Here is a 17,565-nt window from a genome sequence, read left to right on the forward strand (position 1 = left end):
AGGGAACGGGGGGGTTAGATTGGTCGGGGGTTCGGGGGGGCTGTCAGGAGAAGGGGGTGTAGAGACCGGTTGGGGCAGGCAAGGGACAGGGAACGGGGGGGTTAGATTGGTCGGGGGTTTGGGGGGGCTGTCAGGAGAAGGGGGTGTAGAGACCGGTTGGGGCAGGCAAGGGACAGGGAACGGGGGGGTTAGATTGGTCGGGGGTTTGGGGGGCTGTCAGGAGAAGGGGTTGTAGAGAGTGGTTGGGGCAGGCGGGGGACAGGGAACGGGGGGGTTAGATTGGTCGGGGGTTCGGGGGGCTGTCAGAAGGGGTGTAGAGAGCGGTTGGGGCAGGCAAGGGACAGGGAACAGGGCGGTTAGATTGGTCGGGGGTTCGGGGGGGCTGTCAGGAGAAGGGGTTGTAGAGAGCGGTTGGGGCAGGCGGGGGACAGGGAACGGGGGGGTTAGATTGGTCGGGGGTTCAGGGGGCTGTCAGAAGGGGTGTAGAGAGCGGTTGGGGCAGGCAAGGGACAGGGAACGGGGGGGTTAGATTGGTCGGGGCTTTGGGGGGGCTGTCAGGAGAAGGGGGTGTAGAGAGCGGTTGGGGCAGGCGGGGGACAGGGAACGGGGGGGTTAGATTGGTCGGGGGTTTGAGGGGGCTGTCAGGAGAAGGGGGTGTAGAGAGCGGTTGGGGCAGGCGGGGGACAGGGAACAGGGTGGTTAGATTGGTCGGAGGTTCTGGGGGGGCTGTCGGGAGAAGGGGGTGTAGAGAGCAGTTGTGGCAGTCGGGGGACAGAGAACGGGGGGGTAGATTGGTCAGGGGTTCTGGGGGGGCTGTCGGGAGAAGGTGTAGAGAGCGGTTTGGGCAGTCAGGGGACAGGGAGCAGGGAGACTTAGACAGGGGGTGGGGTCCTGGGGGAAGTTAGGGTGGGGGGGTGTCTCAGGAGAGTGCAGTCAGGGAACAGGTAGGGGGTAGGGGAATTCCGAGGGGGGCGGGAAGTGGGAGGGGGCGGGGCTAGGCGGCACCCCGTGTCCTCTTTTTTGATTGTTGAAATATGGTAACCCTATGCTAGTTCATCATTTAGCAGCAAGGCATTCCCTGGGAAATATCCCTCCCTCTTCCTCCCTCTAACTTCACCACCTCAACCAAGCTTCACAATCATCATAGCTGTGAACAGTATTAAATTGTTTGTTTAAAACGTATACTGTGTGTATATCTATATAATATATAGTTTCTGTCTGGTGAAAAAAATTTCCCTGGAACCTAACCCCCCCTATTTACATTAATTCTTATGGGGAAATTGGATTCGCTTAACATCGTTTAGCTTAAAGTCGCATTTTTCAGGAACATATCGACAATGTTAAGGGAGGAGTTCCTGTACACTTTGCGCCTAGAAAGTGATGGCCATTCATATGTAAGCATTTGTTAACAGTTATTGCATCATGGCATCTGAGATTATTTCTTGGCATCTGTTAACTTTTAGTACCTTCTTGGATATGTAGAAAAATAGAAACAATAAAAAATTCTATTTGGACAATTCCTAGCAAGGCAGCAACACAATGGAGGATTGTGAACAATCCGGACAAGAAGGGCAATAAAGAAAGCAGACAAAGAAATGCAAGTGTGATGGGGTGTTCACCCCACACTTTCCTTGAAAGGGTTAATGCAGACTGAGAAGAGGGCTAATTAACCCACTAGGCCACAGCGGAGAGGAATCAGGTGACTAAGCAATCCACTGATTGAATGAGGAAGCCAGCTGAGGAGGGGATTATGGCAGGAAATTGGCAGCAAAGGAGGGGAAAGTCTGTAGTCACTCCCTGGGAGAAGGGAGGTGTGTTTGGGCTGGCAAACCCAGTGAGAGGAGAAGCCAGGACAGGGCTCAGGGAAAGGCAGTAAGGCCGAGAAGGGAACAGGCTTTGATTGCTGGCTAGAGGGTCCCTGAGCCAGAACCGTGTTTCCTTGCCAGCCATTGACGGAGTGGCACTCCAAGAAGCGGCGGCTCCGGACACCAGCACTCCAAGCGCGTGCCTGCCGGTCGCCGTGGGGGCAGCAGTCAGGCTGCCTTCGGTGGCATGCCTGCGGGAGGTCCGCCGGTCCTGCGGATTTGGCGGCAATTGGGCGGCGGGTACGCCGAAGCTGTGGGACTGGCGGACCTCCCGCAGGCATGCCTCCGAAAGCAGCCTGCCTGCTGTGCTTGGGGCGGCAAAAAAGTTACAGCCGCCCCTGACTACAAGGCAGTGAATGGGAAGACTGCTTAGGACTGCTGAAGGAAGACCGGCTCTCTTCAATATCTTCATTAACAACTTAGATATTGGCATAGAAAGTACGCTTATTAAGTTTGCGGATGATACCAAACTGGGAGGGATTACAACTGCTTTGGAGGACAGGGTCATAATTCAAAATGATCTGGACAAATTGGAGAAATGGTCTGAGGTAAACAGGATGAAGTTTAACAAAAACAAATGCAAAGTGCTCCACTTAGGAAGGAAAAATCAGTTTCACACATACAGAAGGGGAAGAGACTGTCTAGGAAGGAGTACGGCAGAAAGGAATCTAGGGGTTAGACCACAAGCTAAATATGAGTCAACAGTGTGATGCTGTTGCAAAAAAAGCAAACATGATTCTGGGATGTATTAACAGGTGTGTTGTGAGCAAGACACGAGAAGTCATTCTTCCGCTCTACTCTGCACTGGTTAGGCCTCAGCTGGAGTATTGTGTCCAGTTCTGGGCACCGCATTTCAAGAAAGATGTGGAGAAATTGGAGAGGGTCCGGAGAAGAGCAACAAGAATGACTAAAGGTCTTGAGAACATGACCTATGAAGGAAGGCTGAAGGAATTGGGTTTGTTTAGTTTGGAAAAGAGAAGACTGAGAGGGGACATGATAGCAGTTTTCAGGTATCTAAAAGGGTGTCATAAGGAGGAAGGAGAAAACTTGTTCACCTTAGCCTCTAAGGATAGAACAAGAAGCAATGGGCTTAAACTGCAGCAAGGGAGGTTTAGGTTGGACATTAGGAAAAAGTTCCTAATTGTCAGGGTGGTTAAACACTGGAATAAATTGCCTAGGGAGGTTGTGGAATCTCCATCTCTGGAGATATTTAAGAGTAGCTTAGATAAATGTCTATCAGGGATGGTCTAGACAGTATTTGGTACTGCCATGAGGGCAGGGGACTGGACTCGATGACCTCTCGAGGTCCCTTCCAGTCCTAGAATCTATGAATCTATGCAATAAGGACTGAGTAAGGATGTAGTAAGAACTGAGTAGGAAGGACTGAGAAGGCATCTAGTAAAGAATGATTAACCATGTAGTAAGGACTCAGTAACCAAGTAGTAAGGACTGAACAGCCACATAGTAGGGACTAAGGCCCAGCTTTACGAAGGTATTTAGGTGGCCAATGTTGCAGAGAGGCCCAAGTAGGACTTACCAAGTCTTACACAGGTTAGGTGCCTGCAGCTCATGGCAGGTCAATGGGAGTTAGGCACCTAGCTCTGGCACTTTTGTCAAGCCCAAGAGGCACCTACCTGCATTCAGTTGTCTAAATACCTTTGGAAATCTTGGCCTAAGTAGACGTGTAGTCATATAATTATCATCCCTAGCTCTTAGTAGCCTTTGTCATCAGTCAGTCTCAAAGTACTTTACAAATGAGGTATAGTGGGGAAACCGAGTCACGGGGAGGGTAAGGGACTTGCCTATGGTCACCCAGAAGGCCAGTGGCAGAGTTGGGAATAAAACACAAGTCTCCTGAGGCTCTGTCTAGAGGCTTTATCCTCTCGTGAATGACAAGCCAAAATACAGAGACTGTAGTAGAGTCTGTGTCACCATGTGGTAGGGATGGAGTAACCGTGTAGTAGGGACTGAGTAACTGTGCTTCCCCGCTCTTTGAGCTGTGGTCAAGTGAAAAATTCTCTTAGTTCCCCAGAATGCAGCTCCTGGCCAGTAACATGTTATGCCCCACGGTGTCTCGGCAGATCACAAAGATACTCATGGGCATTGGGCAGGTAGCTTTCGGCATCATCTTCACCCTGGCGAAATGAGCACCAGCTAATAGCGATACATGTGGGGACCCCCTTTTGGACAGGGATCCTGGTAAGTCCTAGTGGTGGGGGCTTCGGGGTGTGTGTGTGAAAAGAAGGAGGACATCGTCTCCAAATCCTCACTGTAGCGTGGTTTAGCCAGCCAGCACCGTGCCCTGAACCCGGCTTCCCGGAGCATGGCCAGTGGTCTTTGGAAGCCCAACTGGCACAGCCAGGGGTGGCAGAGTGGTGACTGAGGCACTGGCTGTGGGGCTTGGAGAGCCCCCTGACCTGCCGCTGACCTGCTGGGTGAGCTCGCATGTCCCTTCTGTGAGTCCTCCGGGTGGCCACTGGCTGTGTGTCTGTGCAGAGCCCCGACCTATCACAGGGGCTTCTTTGGTCCCCATCCCGCAGCACCTGGACCCCTCCCCCATCTTCAACTGAGTCCCTGTGGGGCAAACAGAGCCTCTGGCATGGGGGGAAAGGGAAGAATGTAGAACCCAGAAACCCCCTGGCATGGAAGGGAGGGGAAGTGGGGGACACATAAGGCCTTTGGCATGGTGGGAAGGGAGCCTCTGGGATGTGTAATGAGCTTGAGTAATGTGTGACCTCTCCCCCTCCCCCCCCCCGCCGTGTATTGATCCTCACCCTGCCTGTGAGGGAGGGAGTGCCATTATACCTAATGCATGGAGGGGAAACTGAGGTACCAAGCGAGTGGGGTGCACTGGGATGGTCTCACCTGTTGAGTGAAGAGTGGGCGGCAGCTTTCACCCATCTCTGCTTTTCCCCCAGTACATCCTTTCGGGGTTCATTTGTGTGGCGGCTGCCAAGAACCCCAAGATCTCACTGATAAGGAATGAGGTTTTTGTCCCCTGTTTTTTGAGCCAGTTGGAATATATTGGGGTTTCCCCCCAGGGAAAGTTAAATGAAACATGAAAAATTTGGGGGGGAATTCACTGCAAATTCCAAAGGAAAATTTTGACTTTTTTCCCAACATTGAAAATTCTCATTCAAAAACTGCCCAAACGGCTGAAAATTGAAACATTTTACTCAAAAACTGTCACAAAAGGAAGAATTTCCAGGGGGAAATTGCCCAAAATTGAAAAATTTCAGCCCAAAACAGCCACCAAAAATTCTCCCCCCCTCCCAAGTTTTTTCAGACGGAAACAGCAGCCCACCCCAAACAGCTAAAAACGGCCAATTGACTGCCAAAATTTGCCCAAGAAAGAGCAAATTTGTAGCTGGAAGGTGCTAAAAAGTGCAGGGAAAATGAAAAATGTCTACTCAAAATTGCCCCAAAGTCCAAAACGTTGCTACTGAAAACTGCAGCGAATGGCTGAAAGCCACCCGTTTCGGACTGAAGATTGTAACGAGGAACAGAAGAAGAGCTCTGGAGATCAGGCTGGCTTGCCTCTTTCCCCAGCGGAAGCTGGGATCTCACCCGCCTTGTCTCTCTAGACACTAAAATCTCCGCCGACCTGCTGTACCGTGGAGACTGGGCACAGGCCGAGGGCGTCTGGAGGGGTGCAGGATTCAAGGGCAGGAGGGTGGCTGGGGGGATGCAGGGGTGGGAGGTGTGGGGTGCGTGGATGACATAGCTGGGCCTCCTGGCCCCACGTCTCTGACGCCTTCTCTCCCAGGTGAAGGCCATGCTGGCTATGAATACCCTCAGTGCCAGAGTGGGCATCATCCTCTGTTCGCTCTCGTTTATTTTCTACTACCCGCACGGAACCTACCAGTGGATCAAGGAGTCCAAGTCCTGCGCGCCGATCTCCCGAGTGCCTGCGGTGAGTCCGGCCGCCCCCCGGGCCTGCCCAGCTCTGCCCCGCGAAGCTGGGGGCACTGGTGCTATCTGTGACCCTGCTCATCAGGCCGTGGCCCAGGAGTTGGGACTGATGCCCTGAACGCCATTAGGGGGCGCCATGCTGTAGAGATGGGGCAGGGGCTCAATGAAGGGCACAGCGCTGCAGGGAGCAGGGTGGGAGGTCCCTAGCGGGCGCCATGCTGAAGGGAGCAGGGCGGGAGGATCAGCAGGGGGCGCTGTGCCGCAGGGAGCAGGAGGCTCAGCAGGGGGCGCTGTGCCGCGGGGAGCGGGAGGCTCAGCAGGGGGCGCTGTGCTGTGGGGAGTGGGAGGCTCAGCAGGGGGCGCCGTGCTGTGGGGAGCGGGAGGATCAGCAGGAGGCGCTGTGTGTATAGTCAGTCAGTCCCTTGTGGATCTCCCCTGGCCAAGATACCATGCCCGGGGTGGCCACGATTCTCCTGGTCTTCACCATCCTGGAGTTCTGCATCTCCATCTCCGGTGCTGCCTTCGGGTGCAAAACACTCTGCCGGGACAGCTACAGCGACATGGTGACAGCCTCTGTGCGAGGGGCTGGGGGGCTGGGAGCCAGGACTCCTGGGTTCTATCCCAGGCTCAGAGAAGGGAGTGGAGTCTAGAGGTTAAAGCCAGGGGTGAGGACTCCTGGGTTCTATCCCTGAGTATGTGAAAAATTTGTCATAGAATCTCAGGGTTGGAAGGGACCTCAAGAGGTCATCTAGTCCAACCCCCTGCTCAACCCCAACTAAATCGTCCCAGCCAGGGCCTTGTCAAGCCTGACCTTAAAAACCTCTAAGGAAGGAGATTCCACCACCTCCCTAGGGAACCCATTCCAGTGCTTCACCCCCCTCTAGTGAAAAATTTCAGGTTTCAGAGTAGCAGCCGTGTTAGTCTGTATCCGCAAAAAGAACAGGAGTACTTGTGGCACCTTAGAGACTAACAAATTTATTAGAGCATAAGCTTTCGTGGACTACAGCCCACTTCTTCGGATGCATCCGAAGAAGTGGGCTGTAGTCCACGAAAGCTTATGCTCTAATAAATTTGTTAGTCTCTAAGTGCCACAAGTACTCCTGTTCTTCTAGTGAAAAAGTTTTTCCTAATATCCAACCTAAACCTCCCCCACTGCAACTTGAGACCATTGCTCCTTCTTCTGTCAACCCATCTTCTTTTTAGGTCAGTTGACAGATGTAGGAACCGCCCCCGCTCCCCCCGCCCGTACTTCCCTAGGGGAGTTATTCCATGAACAATTTGTGTCTGTGCACTGCCCTATAGGGCTGCATGGGAATGTGGGGAGATGGAGGGAGGAGTAGGGGCTACAGGGGAATGTGGGGGGGCAGGGGAGTGGTTGTCCCAAGGGCTGTCCCTCATGCTCTCCTCCTGTCTCTCCCTCCAGTCTGTGGTGATTTATCAGAACATGGGGCCCCAGCTGTCTTCGCCAATGACCCCCCCAAAGCCCCACCCCCTTACCAGGACACCCAGACCCCCTGAGCCGTGCCCCACGCCAGCTGCCGGCCGACCCCAACCATTGCGAGCTGCTGCTGGCCCTACAGTGGCCCCCAGGGGGCAGCGCAGCGTCTGGGTCAGCATCGTGGCTGCTGACAACCGGGACTCGCTCCTGATGGTGCCATCTACACTAATGGTGTCACAGCTTCCTGCTGCGGATTTAAAGAGACAGTGCGAGACTACAGTGTGGAAAATTACAGCTTCTTTCTTTCTTTCTTTCTTCTCCGCTGCCGACAGGATCTGATTCCTCTCTGCTGCACATTCACCCCTGATCTCCCCACACCTAATAAACGTGTTTCATACGAACGACCAGCCCCAGTTTCTGCCTCTCTTATTCATCAGGGTCCCTAGACTTGGTGTAGGGACAGGGGCAGCCAAGGCACAGCCAAAATGCTGGACCTGGGGTGGGCACCTGAGAACAGGTGAGCTCGGTGCGTGGCACAGGCCCGCGGCGCAGAGAGAAAGGCAGTGAGCTGAGAACAGGTGAGCTCGGGGCGTGGCACAGGCCCGTGGCGCAGAGAGAAAGGCAGCGAGCTGAGAACAGGTGAGCTCGGTGCATGGCTCACACCCGCAGTGCTGAGACAAAGGCAGCGCGCTACGTGCTCTAAAATCCACGTGGGAACTTGGATTGCCTTGAGAGCTGGTGTTCCTCTTGGGGCTACAGGGTAGGTTTAGAGCTGTAAATCTTGGGCAATTTGAGCGAGGGGTTCCCGAGAGTCACCCCTCCCCCAAGAAAACAGCTTTGCTTAAGGTTAACAGATTCTCCCCATTCTCTTTGCACCCAGACAGGGGTCAAGCCAGGGGTTGGTTCCTGCCCTGAGCAGGCTCAGTCACTCGCCATTTATCCCGGCTAGTACGTGGCACCAACCTGCCCCTCAAGGAAGCAATGCTGAGCCCGGGGTTCACCTGAGAGCCTGCCCCTGGAGACAGGGGTGTGGTTACCGGGCACAGTGCCAAGGGAATGATGCGGAGCCGGCGGAGCCAGCACGCCCAGCTGGGCTGCCAGCCGGGCCGAGCTCCCCGAGCTGGTGGAGGTTAAAGGAGCATGTTATGGGCATGAAACCTGAGCCAGCCCCAGGCGCTGGCAGTTCCAATACAGGCATGGACTGAAATCGGGGGGTGGGGGAGTAAACCTGTTGTCCACGCCCACAATCATACAGCAGGTAACGGCTCTGCCCCCCAATGTGCCCCCCAGTCCCTCCAGTGGCAACAGCCCAGTTAGGTGTGACTTGGCTGGGAAAAGCTCCCTACATAAGAGCTCAGACTGAAAAGAGTGACAGGGATGTTAAAAATGGAAGAAGGACCAGCTGGGAGAGCAGGGGGCTGTGGGTCAGGAGTGAGGGCCACGGCCGAGCTGCTGAGGGGAACCCCAGGGCTGGGATAGCCAGGGCTGCAGGTTGCGAGTGAGGGGCACCGGCAGAGCTGGTGGGTGGTGTGGGGTGGGGCAGAATTGTCCAAGATCTGAATCTCACCCTCCTTTGATCTCCCTGCAGCCACCACAGGGTCTGGAGGCTCCAGTTCCAGCAGCACGAGCACAACCGCTTCAGGTAGGAGAAACAACCAGCCCCCACCCCCATCCCACCACCCCAGAGGCAGCCGCATCTCGGTGCTAGGCAAGGGCTCCCTGGGTAACCAGCCCCAGAGGTGGCTGCATCTCATGGTCGGGTGAGGGCTCCCTGGATAACCAGCCCCCCACATCCCACCCCTGTTACCAGATTTGCCTGTTACTTTGGGGTACGCTCATTTATTAGGGTTACTCTTCTGTGGGGGGGGGGGTGTCAGTAATTCTATCAATGTACTGCTTGTGTCACTTGTGTTCTCATACAGAGCTCTACTTCTCCTTTCTGCAAGTTCCCCGGGACCTAGGTTCCCCAGGGCTGGGTTCCTCCAGCCCCAGAATCAGACACACGCACACACAGACACACACAGACACACAGACAGTCTGAGCGGACTGGGTCAATCAGCACTTTCAAGCTGATCCCCTCTATGTCCCTGGACTCAGCAGGCTGGGTCGAGCAGCACCTCCGAGCTGTCACCCTCCTAAGCCACAGGTTCAGCACATCCCTATCCCCACTTCCACGTTACAATCGTTCCGGTCGGAACCCACTTGATGAGCAAACCCCACAGGATTTTTGGGCGCTGCAGGGATCTGTAGCTTAGGTCAGAGGGGCGTAGCTGCAGAGCGAATGGGGAAGCCAAAAACACAAAAGAGAGAGGGAGGGAAGCAAACAGCTTAACCATAAAAGTTATTTATTGCCAGGTAGTAACAATACAAGGGGAGCCAAACAAAGAAAACAGTGACATTATTGAATCTAGCTTAAATTTGATTACAAAAGTCAGGTTTAGAAAACTATAAGTGATCACACAAGTCAGGGTCAGAAGGCTACACCTAGAGAGAGAGCTGGGTTCTCGCCACTCTGTGAAGCTTGAACCCGTCGGGGGTCCCAGGTGGTGGTGGTAGGGGAGGGTCCAGAGTGCTGGAGACAGGCAGAGCCCCCAGCACGATCAGTCAGGAGAAGACGTCTCAATGGAACTGATGCAGATGTTGGATCCATGCAGCAGAACACTTACTTGAGCGTGGGTAGGGGTTTTTGTAGGGAAAGAGCAATGGTGTCTGGGCCAGGGGGTGGTGTCCTTCATGAATCAGACAGGCTGGATACTGCACCCTGGTTCCCCAAGAACATAGAGCTGACAGGTAACACCCCAGAGGTGGCCGCATCTCGGGGCTGGGCGAGGGGTCCCTGGATAACCCCCCCCACATGTCCCACCCCAGAAGCAGCCGCATCTCAGTGCCAAGCGAGGAGTCCCTGGATAACCAGCCCCCCATACATCCCACCCCAGAGGCGGCCGCATCTCGGGGCCGGGCGAGGGCTCCCTGGATAACCAGCTCCCCTGTGCCCCATCCCAGAGGCAGGTGGGGGGGAGAGCAGGTCTTAGCTGGGGTCTCTGGATCCTTTGCATCCCAAAGCTTATTCTTTCTAGGCTCCAAGAGGCCTGTTACCCACAGAGAGCCCGGGAGCTCAGCCAGATCAGGTGAGTGCCCTGGGGCCGGATCGGAGCCGGAGCCCCCCAGAGGGGAAAGGTCCCTGCCCTATTCCTCCTCCCCCACCCCCGAGCTGGGCATTTGGGGTAATTCTCTCTCTGCCCCCGCAGGAGCCGGCCAAAGCCAAGAGGAAATCTTCACTTACGGTGGGTAGCAGCTGTTCCTGCCTCGAGCAGCAGGGGGTGCTGCTCCTCACCTCACTCGACTCACAGTCGCCCCCTTCCCTCCTCCCTTCCAGATTACCACTCCCTGCGCAAGTGGGGCCTGAGAGCCTAGGGTTACCATTCGTCCGGATTCTGCCGGACATGTCCGGCTATTTTGAGTTAAAAATAGCATCCAGGGGGAATTTGTAAATGTCCGGATTTCCCCCCCATGCAGAGCGCACGCTGACAGGGCAGCCAGCCGGATCGTGCCACTCACACGGGGCTCTGGCAGCCAGAGCCCCTCCTCCGCTTCCCCCTCCCCTCCCCTGCGACTTGAGACCACTCCCCTCCTCTCGCTCCCTCCCCCTCCCTGCATTCGCAGATCGCCGGCCGGCCGTTTGCATCGGGCCTCCGGCAGTCTGGAGCTCCTCCCGCTCCCCCTCCCCTGCTGCCCAGCGTGCCCCCTGCAGCACTCTGTTCTGAGCGGCACGGTAAGGGGGCCAGGGGTCGGAGAAGGGGCAGGGAGGTTCTGGAGGGGGCAGTCAAGAGACAGGGAGCAGGGTTGGATGGGTCGGGAGTTCGGGGGGGGCTGTCTGGGGGTTGGGGGTGTAAGGTTTTGGGTAGTCAGGGTACAGGTAGGGGGTAGGCTCCTAGGGGGTCAGTTAGGGGACAAGGAACAGGGAGGCTTAGGTAGGGGGTGGGATTCTGGAGGGCAGTTAGGAGCAGGGGTCCCGGGGGGGGCAGTCAGGGGACAGGGAGCAGAGGGGTTTAGATGACTCGGGAGTTCTGGGGGGGGCTGTCAGGGGGTGGAGAGTGGTTGGATGGGGCGTGGGAGTCCCTGATGTCTGTCTGGGGGTGGGGGTGTGGATAAGGTTTGGGGCAGTCAGGGGACAGGTAGAGGTAGGGTCGTAGGGAGCCAGTTAGGATGGGGGGAAGGTCTCAGGAGGGGGCAGTCAGGGGACAAGGCCTTTCAAAGTTGATAGCTCTGTTACCTCTTCTTCTAAAGAAAGTTTTGAATAAAATAACAGTTTATCTTTTACAAGAGCTTTGAACATCTCTTTTTATTATGCATTCAAAACAGTGCAGTTTTCCTTTAATCCAGCCCTGCAGGAAGCACTCTCCAGTCAAACAATACCAAAAGCACAGGTGCTAACTCATCCCCTTCCCATTCATTAACCTCAGCCAGGTGTTAATTTCAGTGTTAATATAATTGAGGGTGTGATCCAAAACCCACTGAAAGCCATGAAACTCCTTTGATTTACTTCAGTGTGTTCTGAATTAGATAACAGGTAATAGATTTAAAAAATAATTAAGTGGCTATTATGAGGTAGTCAGCATTGAGATTTTTACTCTAAAGAAATCTAATATGATTTAATAGAAATGTTTCCACACACAAATACAAACAATTCAGAGAATGCATGTGTTTTTAATGTAAACGGTCCTTTGCAATGTTTATAACCCTAACAATTTTGAGTTGCAAGAGAACCAGAGAATGAAATTGACTGAAAACAAGGAAAATTAACTGATTGATTATTTTCTAGATAAATGCAACATGTAAAGAGCATACCCTTGAAAAGTAAATTAGATTTTTAAAACCCTCTTACTTTCAGCAATCAAAGATGTAACACAGGGAGAAGTCAACATTTTTAATGACTTCTTAGCTGACAGTGGTTTCTAATATTACTTTCAGGTATAGCAAGATACAGAGGTGGATTACATACCAAAACCACCTTCAAAATAAACCTTTGAAAATGGTTTTAAGATCTTGTCACTGAGCTCTTGATTTGACACCTCCCCCACCACCAGCTTTAAAAACAAAACAAAAAACTGAATTGGGATCAAACTTGGATGTTATATTTATTTTTAAATATCCACACCCGAATACAATCTTCAGAGCCTGATCCTGCAAAGAGAACTGCAGGGGATGGCCACCCTACACCTGAGGTGAAAGACCAACTCCACTGAAGTCAATAGCAAAACACACATCAATGGGGCCAAGATCTCACCCTTTGGCTTCAGTGGGTTCCAGGTGGGTGTGAGTTCTTTTTTCAGCACTGGAGAATCAGATCTAAAATTAATATGCTATTTAGCACTTCCCCCTCTAGTCCCTTTGTTTTGCTCTTGTTTCATTTTGTTCCCCCTCTCTCATTTTCTATTAGAGTAAATGGATTGAATGTCTGTTTAAAAAGGATTATAGGGTGGAGGATCAAGAGAAGCCTGGTCAGGGCAAAGAACCTGCAATGTTTGGACAAAGCCCTGAGCATTAGGGACAATAAAATGAATAAATTATACCAGGTGCTACATTACCTGACCCCACAATATAATTGTGGGAAGGGCTATTGGCAAGGTTATAAGAGATACAACCATTGCTTCCAAAAGCAGGCAATGTTTTATATTATCTTAAAATGAATCATTATTCCTGTTTCTAGCATTAGCATAGTTCAGCTTCACTGAAACTTCTGTAGCATGTATTCATGATTAATATTATCACTTTCCCCTGCGACTCAGTCTATACTGGCATATAGAAGCCCAGTAATTCACCACCATGTTCACTGGTGTAGCAGCAAGACTGGGGTAGCAAAGGTCTACTTCTCTACTAGACGCACTAGTTAAGGCATTTTACCACCGAGTCATATAAGTCTACTCTGTCAATTTAAGAATTATACCTCTGTCTGAATCTTATAACCTATTGTTAAAGAAATTATTCAAACTGAAAGAGATGAGAAAATGGGGAGGGAGGGTGTTGTTTCCTTTGTACATTTGGTAGACAACACCTAATAGAATGAAACTGACTCTTTCTCCTGTAGAAGCAGTTAGTGCCTGATCTTGCATCTGGGCGTGCTACTGAACCTGACTATATAGATGCAGGGGCCCACATTAATTGAGCTGAGTGCAGAATTAGGCCTTAGACACTGTCCCCATTTTGCTTGTGTGAGTCTTTTATGGGGAAAGACAAATATTTCGGGTGTACTTTTTAAATTTCCCTCTGAACAGAAGATTAGTGAGCGGCACAGTTACATGGAGTTGAGGTGAAAATCTCCTCAGAATTTGTCTGCAGTGGAGGCAGATTTGTGTTGGCTCCAGTAACATACAGTACATTAGCAGCAGAACAATGAAGCAGGCATTCCTGGAAAATATATTTGGATGCAGTGTTTAAGTAAGGTACATAGAACATGGCAAAATGGTTTACAGTTTTACTCACACACGCAGAGCTGGAACGTAGCTTTTTCCACAATTTTCAACTTTTCCTTGTTTTTTTCCCCACAAGTTTCAACTATCCCTGCTCATCTGTGTCAATTCCATGCAGATCATTGGCTCGGTCCTCTTCCCATCTCTTATTTGGCATTAAGCTCTCCATGGAAAAGGCATCACCTCTGGAACAATAGACTTGGGTGTGTATTCTTCCAATCGAATGGCTAGTCTGTCAAAAGTCTTTCTCCTGGAGATTTATATTTCTCTCTCTTCTCTTGCCCCAGGTCATTCACAGCCTGGAAGGACGTAGGATATAGTAGCCAAGTATCCTGCTATATCGAAGGTGAAGTTGTCATGTGATGGCTGCACTGGTTCCCCTTTGTGCTGGCGACCAGAGTCACATCTATGATCTGTAGGAGACATGCAGTCACCCATAAAACACTTTGGAAAACATTTCATGTAGAGACCGTATTGCTTCAATATCATATTTCTTTCTCCTCCCTTGTTTTTTAACTCCGGGGGACATAGGGTGTTTGCTAGGTAGAGGTCCTGCTCACTTCAAGTCATAATCACCTGTGATACTGCCATTAATTGCTCTGCATTTGATGATGTCACATCACAGACAGAATTCTGACTCTCAACTCTTTCTATACATTTACCAAAGTTGCCAACACTGGTTCTACTCCACTGGGAGCTCTAGTATAGATGGGGCATTTTGTATTTCTGTTGTTTGGGAGGAGGTTTGGTTGTTTTTGAGTTTTAAGACACTATATATTTCAGGCTTATTCTGAGCAGAGGTAGATGACATGGCTCTTAAAATGGCTGGCAGCAAATGACCCATCCACATGAGGGCTCGCCCAGTGTTGCCATGCTGATGTAGATGGAGATTAATGTGTGTAAAAGCTGGTCTGCGCACAGAATTTACCTTGTTTTAACCAAAGGGGGTTTAATCTGATTGGTTTGCACAAATTCAGTCCAATATAGACACACTTATCAATTTAAAACTGATTATCACAACTTACCTTGTGCCTGTAAAGCCTTGGCTGAACACAAAAGTTGTACCACTTTAATTATACCATTATAACTACGTCCACACTAGGGGGTGTAGTGGTTTGCCTACATTAGTAAGAAATTACATCCCTACTGATTGTAGCTCAAGCCTAACTTGTTTCAAATCCATCAACCCTACCCCCTGTGGACAGTTCCATTGATTTAAGACACTCAAACTGATTTATCTTAAGGGCTGGTCCACCCTTCAAATCTTATTGAAAAGCTCCTCTTCAGATACAGCAAAAACTAGAGCAGAACAAGGCACCTTTATACTGATATAACTGCATTTCCACTAGGGGAATGGTACTGTTTAACTCTCCTGGTAGAGTTAAAGCACTACAACTTTTTAGTGTAGACAAGGTCTAAATTGAGTACAAACTGATTTAAACTAAGATGATTTAAGACACTCTTAAAACTGTGCAGAGATGCTCTTAAATCAGTTTATCATCTGCTCACTGCAGGAACTGACTCTAGTTCCTCACACCATATTCTGAAGCCCTTTGCCAACTCTAGAGAGTCAAGGACAATGGAGATTCCACCACTTCCTTTGGCAGGCTATTCCCTAATCTATTAGATCCTGAGGCTTTCCTGACATTCAGCTGGTTTTCTTTTTTCACTTTTCATCCTAGTTACCTAAACCTCTTCTATCACCATCAATGATTATTTCCCCTTCTTGGCGTGAAATCCTGGGCCCATTGAAGTCTATATGGCAAAACGTCCATTGACTTCAATGGGGCCATGATTTCACCCTTGCTATTGCACTAATAGTGATACATAGTGATGATGACAAAGATTTACTACTCTTGGTGGTGGTTTAGCCAAGCTGCACATATCTAGTGGTTTTAATCTTTCTCCATACATCAGTCCCATCTATGTGTCTCTAACAGAATGTTGTCCAAAGTTTCTCTTGGGACCAAGGTGGTTCTCTGAGGACAGGTATAGGATCATGTGTACACACAGGTGTTTGAGGGTCCTGTGGCACCTTTGCATCTGAAGAAGTGAGGTTCTTACCCACGAAAGCTTATGCTCCCAATACTTCTGTGAGTCTCAAAGGTGCCACAGGCCCCTCTGTTGCTTTTTACAGATTCAGACTAACACGGCTACCCCTCTGATACTTGACACAGGTGTTTGTATATTGGCTATGAATTAACTGAATGAATAGTAGGAGCTCGTTTTAAGGAGAGAAAAATAGTGGTGGTTGATGATACCTGAATGTGTGAAGACAAAACTACAGTGGGAAAAAAGTATCAAACACTAGGTAAAGATCAAGAGGTATCTGACTCAGAGTAGATCCCCATCCTGTTTTGAGAAGCCTCCACTCCTCCGTCCCTCCCCACCATTGTGGGCTGGAGCTACAAAGAGACACAGCCGTAATAAGGAGCCTCCGCGTTTATCACCAAATCTGCACCCAAATGCGTGATTCACACATTCTCCACAGCCTGCCTCTCCCTTTTTATAATTCTCGCCTGGTCATCTGTGAGCCAGTAGAGGGCGCAATTACTCCGCTAGCAGTGCGGAGGGACCAGGCGGGAGACTCGTTTTTGCAGCCAAAGCCAGGAGTGGTGCAGTGCTGAGTCCCTGGCTAAGAATGTTTGTTTCCTGCAGCGAACCAGAGGCCTCTGATTGTTTTTTCCTGCAAGCTCTGAGTGTAGCATTACACATCACAATATTTTAACCAATTGGTCTGATAGCACTTTCCCCCCTCATTGCTTCCCCGAGGTTTGTTTGTAAGTGCACAGGAGGTAAAGGAAAGTTTGTTAAGAAGACGCAGGGGGAGCAGCTTAATCTGAGCAGCAGGGAAAGGACCGGGCTCGTCTGACCCTTTGAAGCCAGCTGCATTTTAAAATGGTGCCAATCACTCTCAAGTATTGGGTCTGTCTCTCCCCGGTTGGCTGTGAAAGGATCTCATGCCAACCAGGTTAATAGTAAGAGACAAAACAGGCGAGAAAAAGCGTAACTAGGGGACAACTCGGTGACCCTGTGAAACAGGGCGGGGCAGTGTGAAATAAATGGCACGTTGGCAATCCCAGGTGTCTGGAATAACTGGGCAGGTAGAGTATCAGTAGCAAAGAATAAAGGAGCCGCCAGCAGGCGGGGATTTTTGCGTGGTAGAGAAAGGAAAGAGTTAACGGTTTTCCCTCCCTCCCTTTACCTGGGAGATGAACCTGGCGGAGCCGCCCGTCTGCTGGGATAAGGGCCGGCTGAGCCGGGATCCATTTCCCTCTTTGCAATCTCCGCTGAGAAAGCTTTGCACCCGAGTCTGTCATTTGGGCGGAGCCAGCTGGTTTATTAAGATCCCACTATTTTTCCCCAGAGGGGGGAAGACACTTTTAAATTAAAAAGGACATCGAGGCTGTGGCGGGGACACCAGATTGCAGCAGCCATTTGGGGAGTCAAACCAATTGTCTCTTGCCCCTCTGCTTGGGTTTGCTCCGTCTAGTAACCTCCCTCGGCCAAAGCCGCTAACCTCCTCCTGCTTGTTAACCCTTCTGTGCATGCGCTGGGAAATGCGTGCAGGGGATAACAACCTGGGAGACGGGCTCGCGATACCCGGGCAATAAATGCTCCTTCTGCTCTGATAACATTTTACTATTTCCCTCGTTTACGTTTTCCTCTCTGCTTCCTTTGCTTTTGCACCAGCCCCTTTCCTAGGTACCCTGCAACCTTCCTTTCTGGGCACACCTGCGGAGCGCCTCCTTCCAAACACCTCCAGCCTTTGTTTAACAAAGCGGCCAAACGGCAATCGCTGGCTGATACCTCGGAGATGACAGCTGGGGAGGTGTTCTGCAACGCCGGCTTGCAAAATAAAACAAATAACTGACCATCG

General features: G+C 51.1%; 1 protein-coding gene and 1 long non-coding RNA gene across 5 annotated transcripts in view; one reads left to right on the forward strand and one right to left on the reverse strand.

Moving 5' to 3' along the window:
* The window catches only part of LOC128826928 (uncharacterized), a 303,519-nt gene extending 289,464 nt beyond the window's left edge, over nt 1-14,055 (forward strand). For 2 of the 4 annotated variants that reach the window (XM_054010502.1, XM_054010501.1), the window contains exons 4-7: nt 8,804-8,857; nt 10,293-10,499; nt 13,765-13,888; nt 13,973-14,055. In XM_054010502.1, the coding sequence (XP_053866477.1) occupies nt 8,804-8,857; nt 10,293-10,499; nt 13,765-13,888; nt 13,973-14,048 (461 nt within the window). In that variant the 3' untranslated portion in view covers nt 14,049-14,055. Of the gene's footprint in view, nt 1-8,803; nt 8,858-10,292; nt 10,500-11,560; nt 12,526-13,764; nt 13,889-13,972 lie in introns of those variants that run through there. The other 2 variants (XM_054010503.1, XR_008442901.1) reach the window with 2 other exon arrangements.
* Nucleotides 11,853-16,977, reverse strand: LOC128826939 (uncharacterized). The gene is made up of 2 exons (XR_008442911.1): nt 16,891-16,977; nt 11,853-14,098 (listed from the first exon to the last, which is right to left on the reverse strand). It is a non-coding gene; the product is annotated as an uncharacterized LOC128826939 (long non-coding RNA).
* Nucleotides 16,978-17,565: the final 588 nt, after the last annotated feature.

Source organism: Malaclemys terrapin, chromosome 21, assembly GCF_027887155.1.
Source record: "Malaclemys terrapin pileata isolate rMalTer1 chromosome 21, rMalTer1.hap1, whole genome shotgun sequence".
NCBI classification, from domain to species: domain Eukaryota; kingdom Metazoa; phylum Chordata; order Testudines; family Emydidae; genus Malaclemys; species Malaclemys terrapin.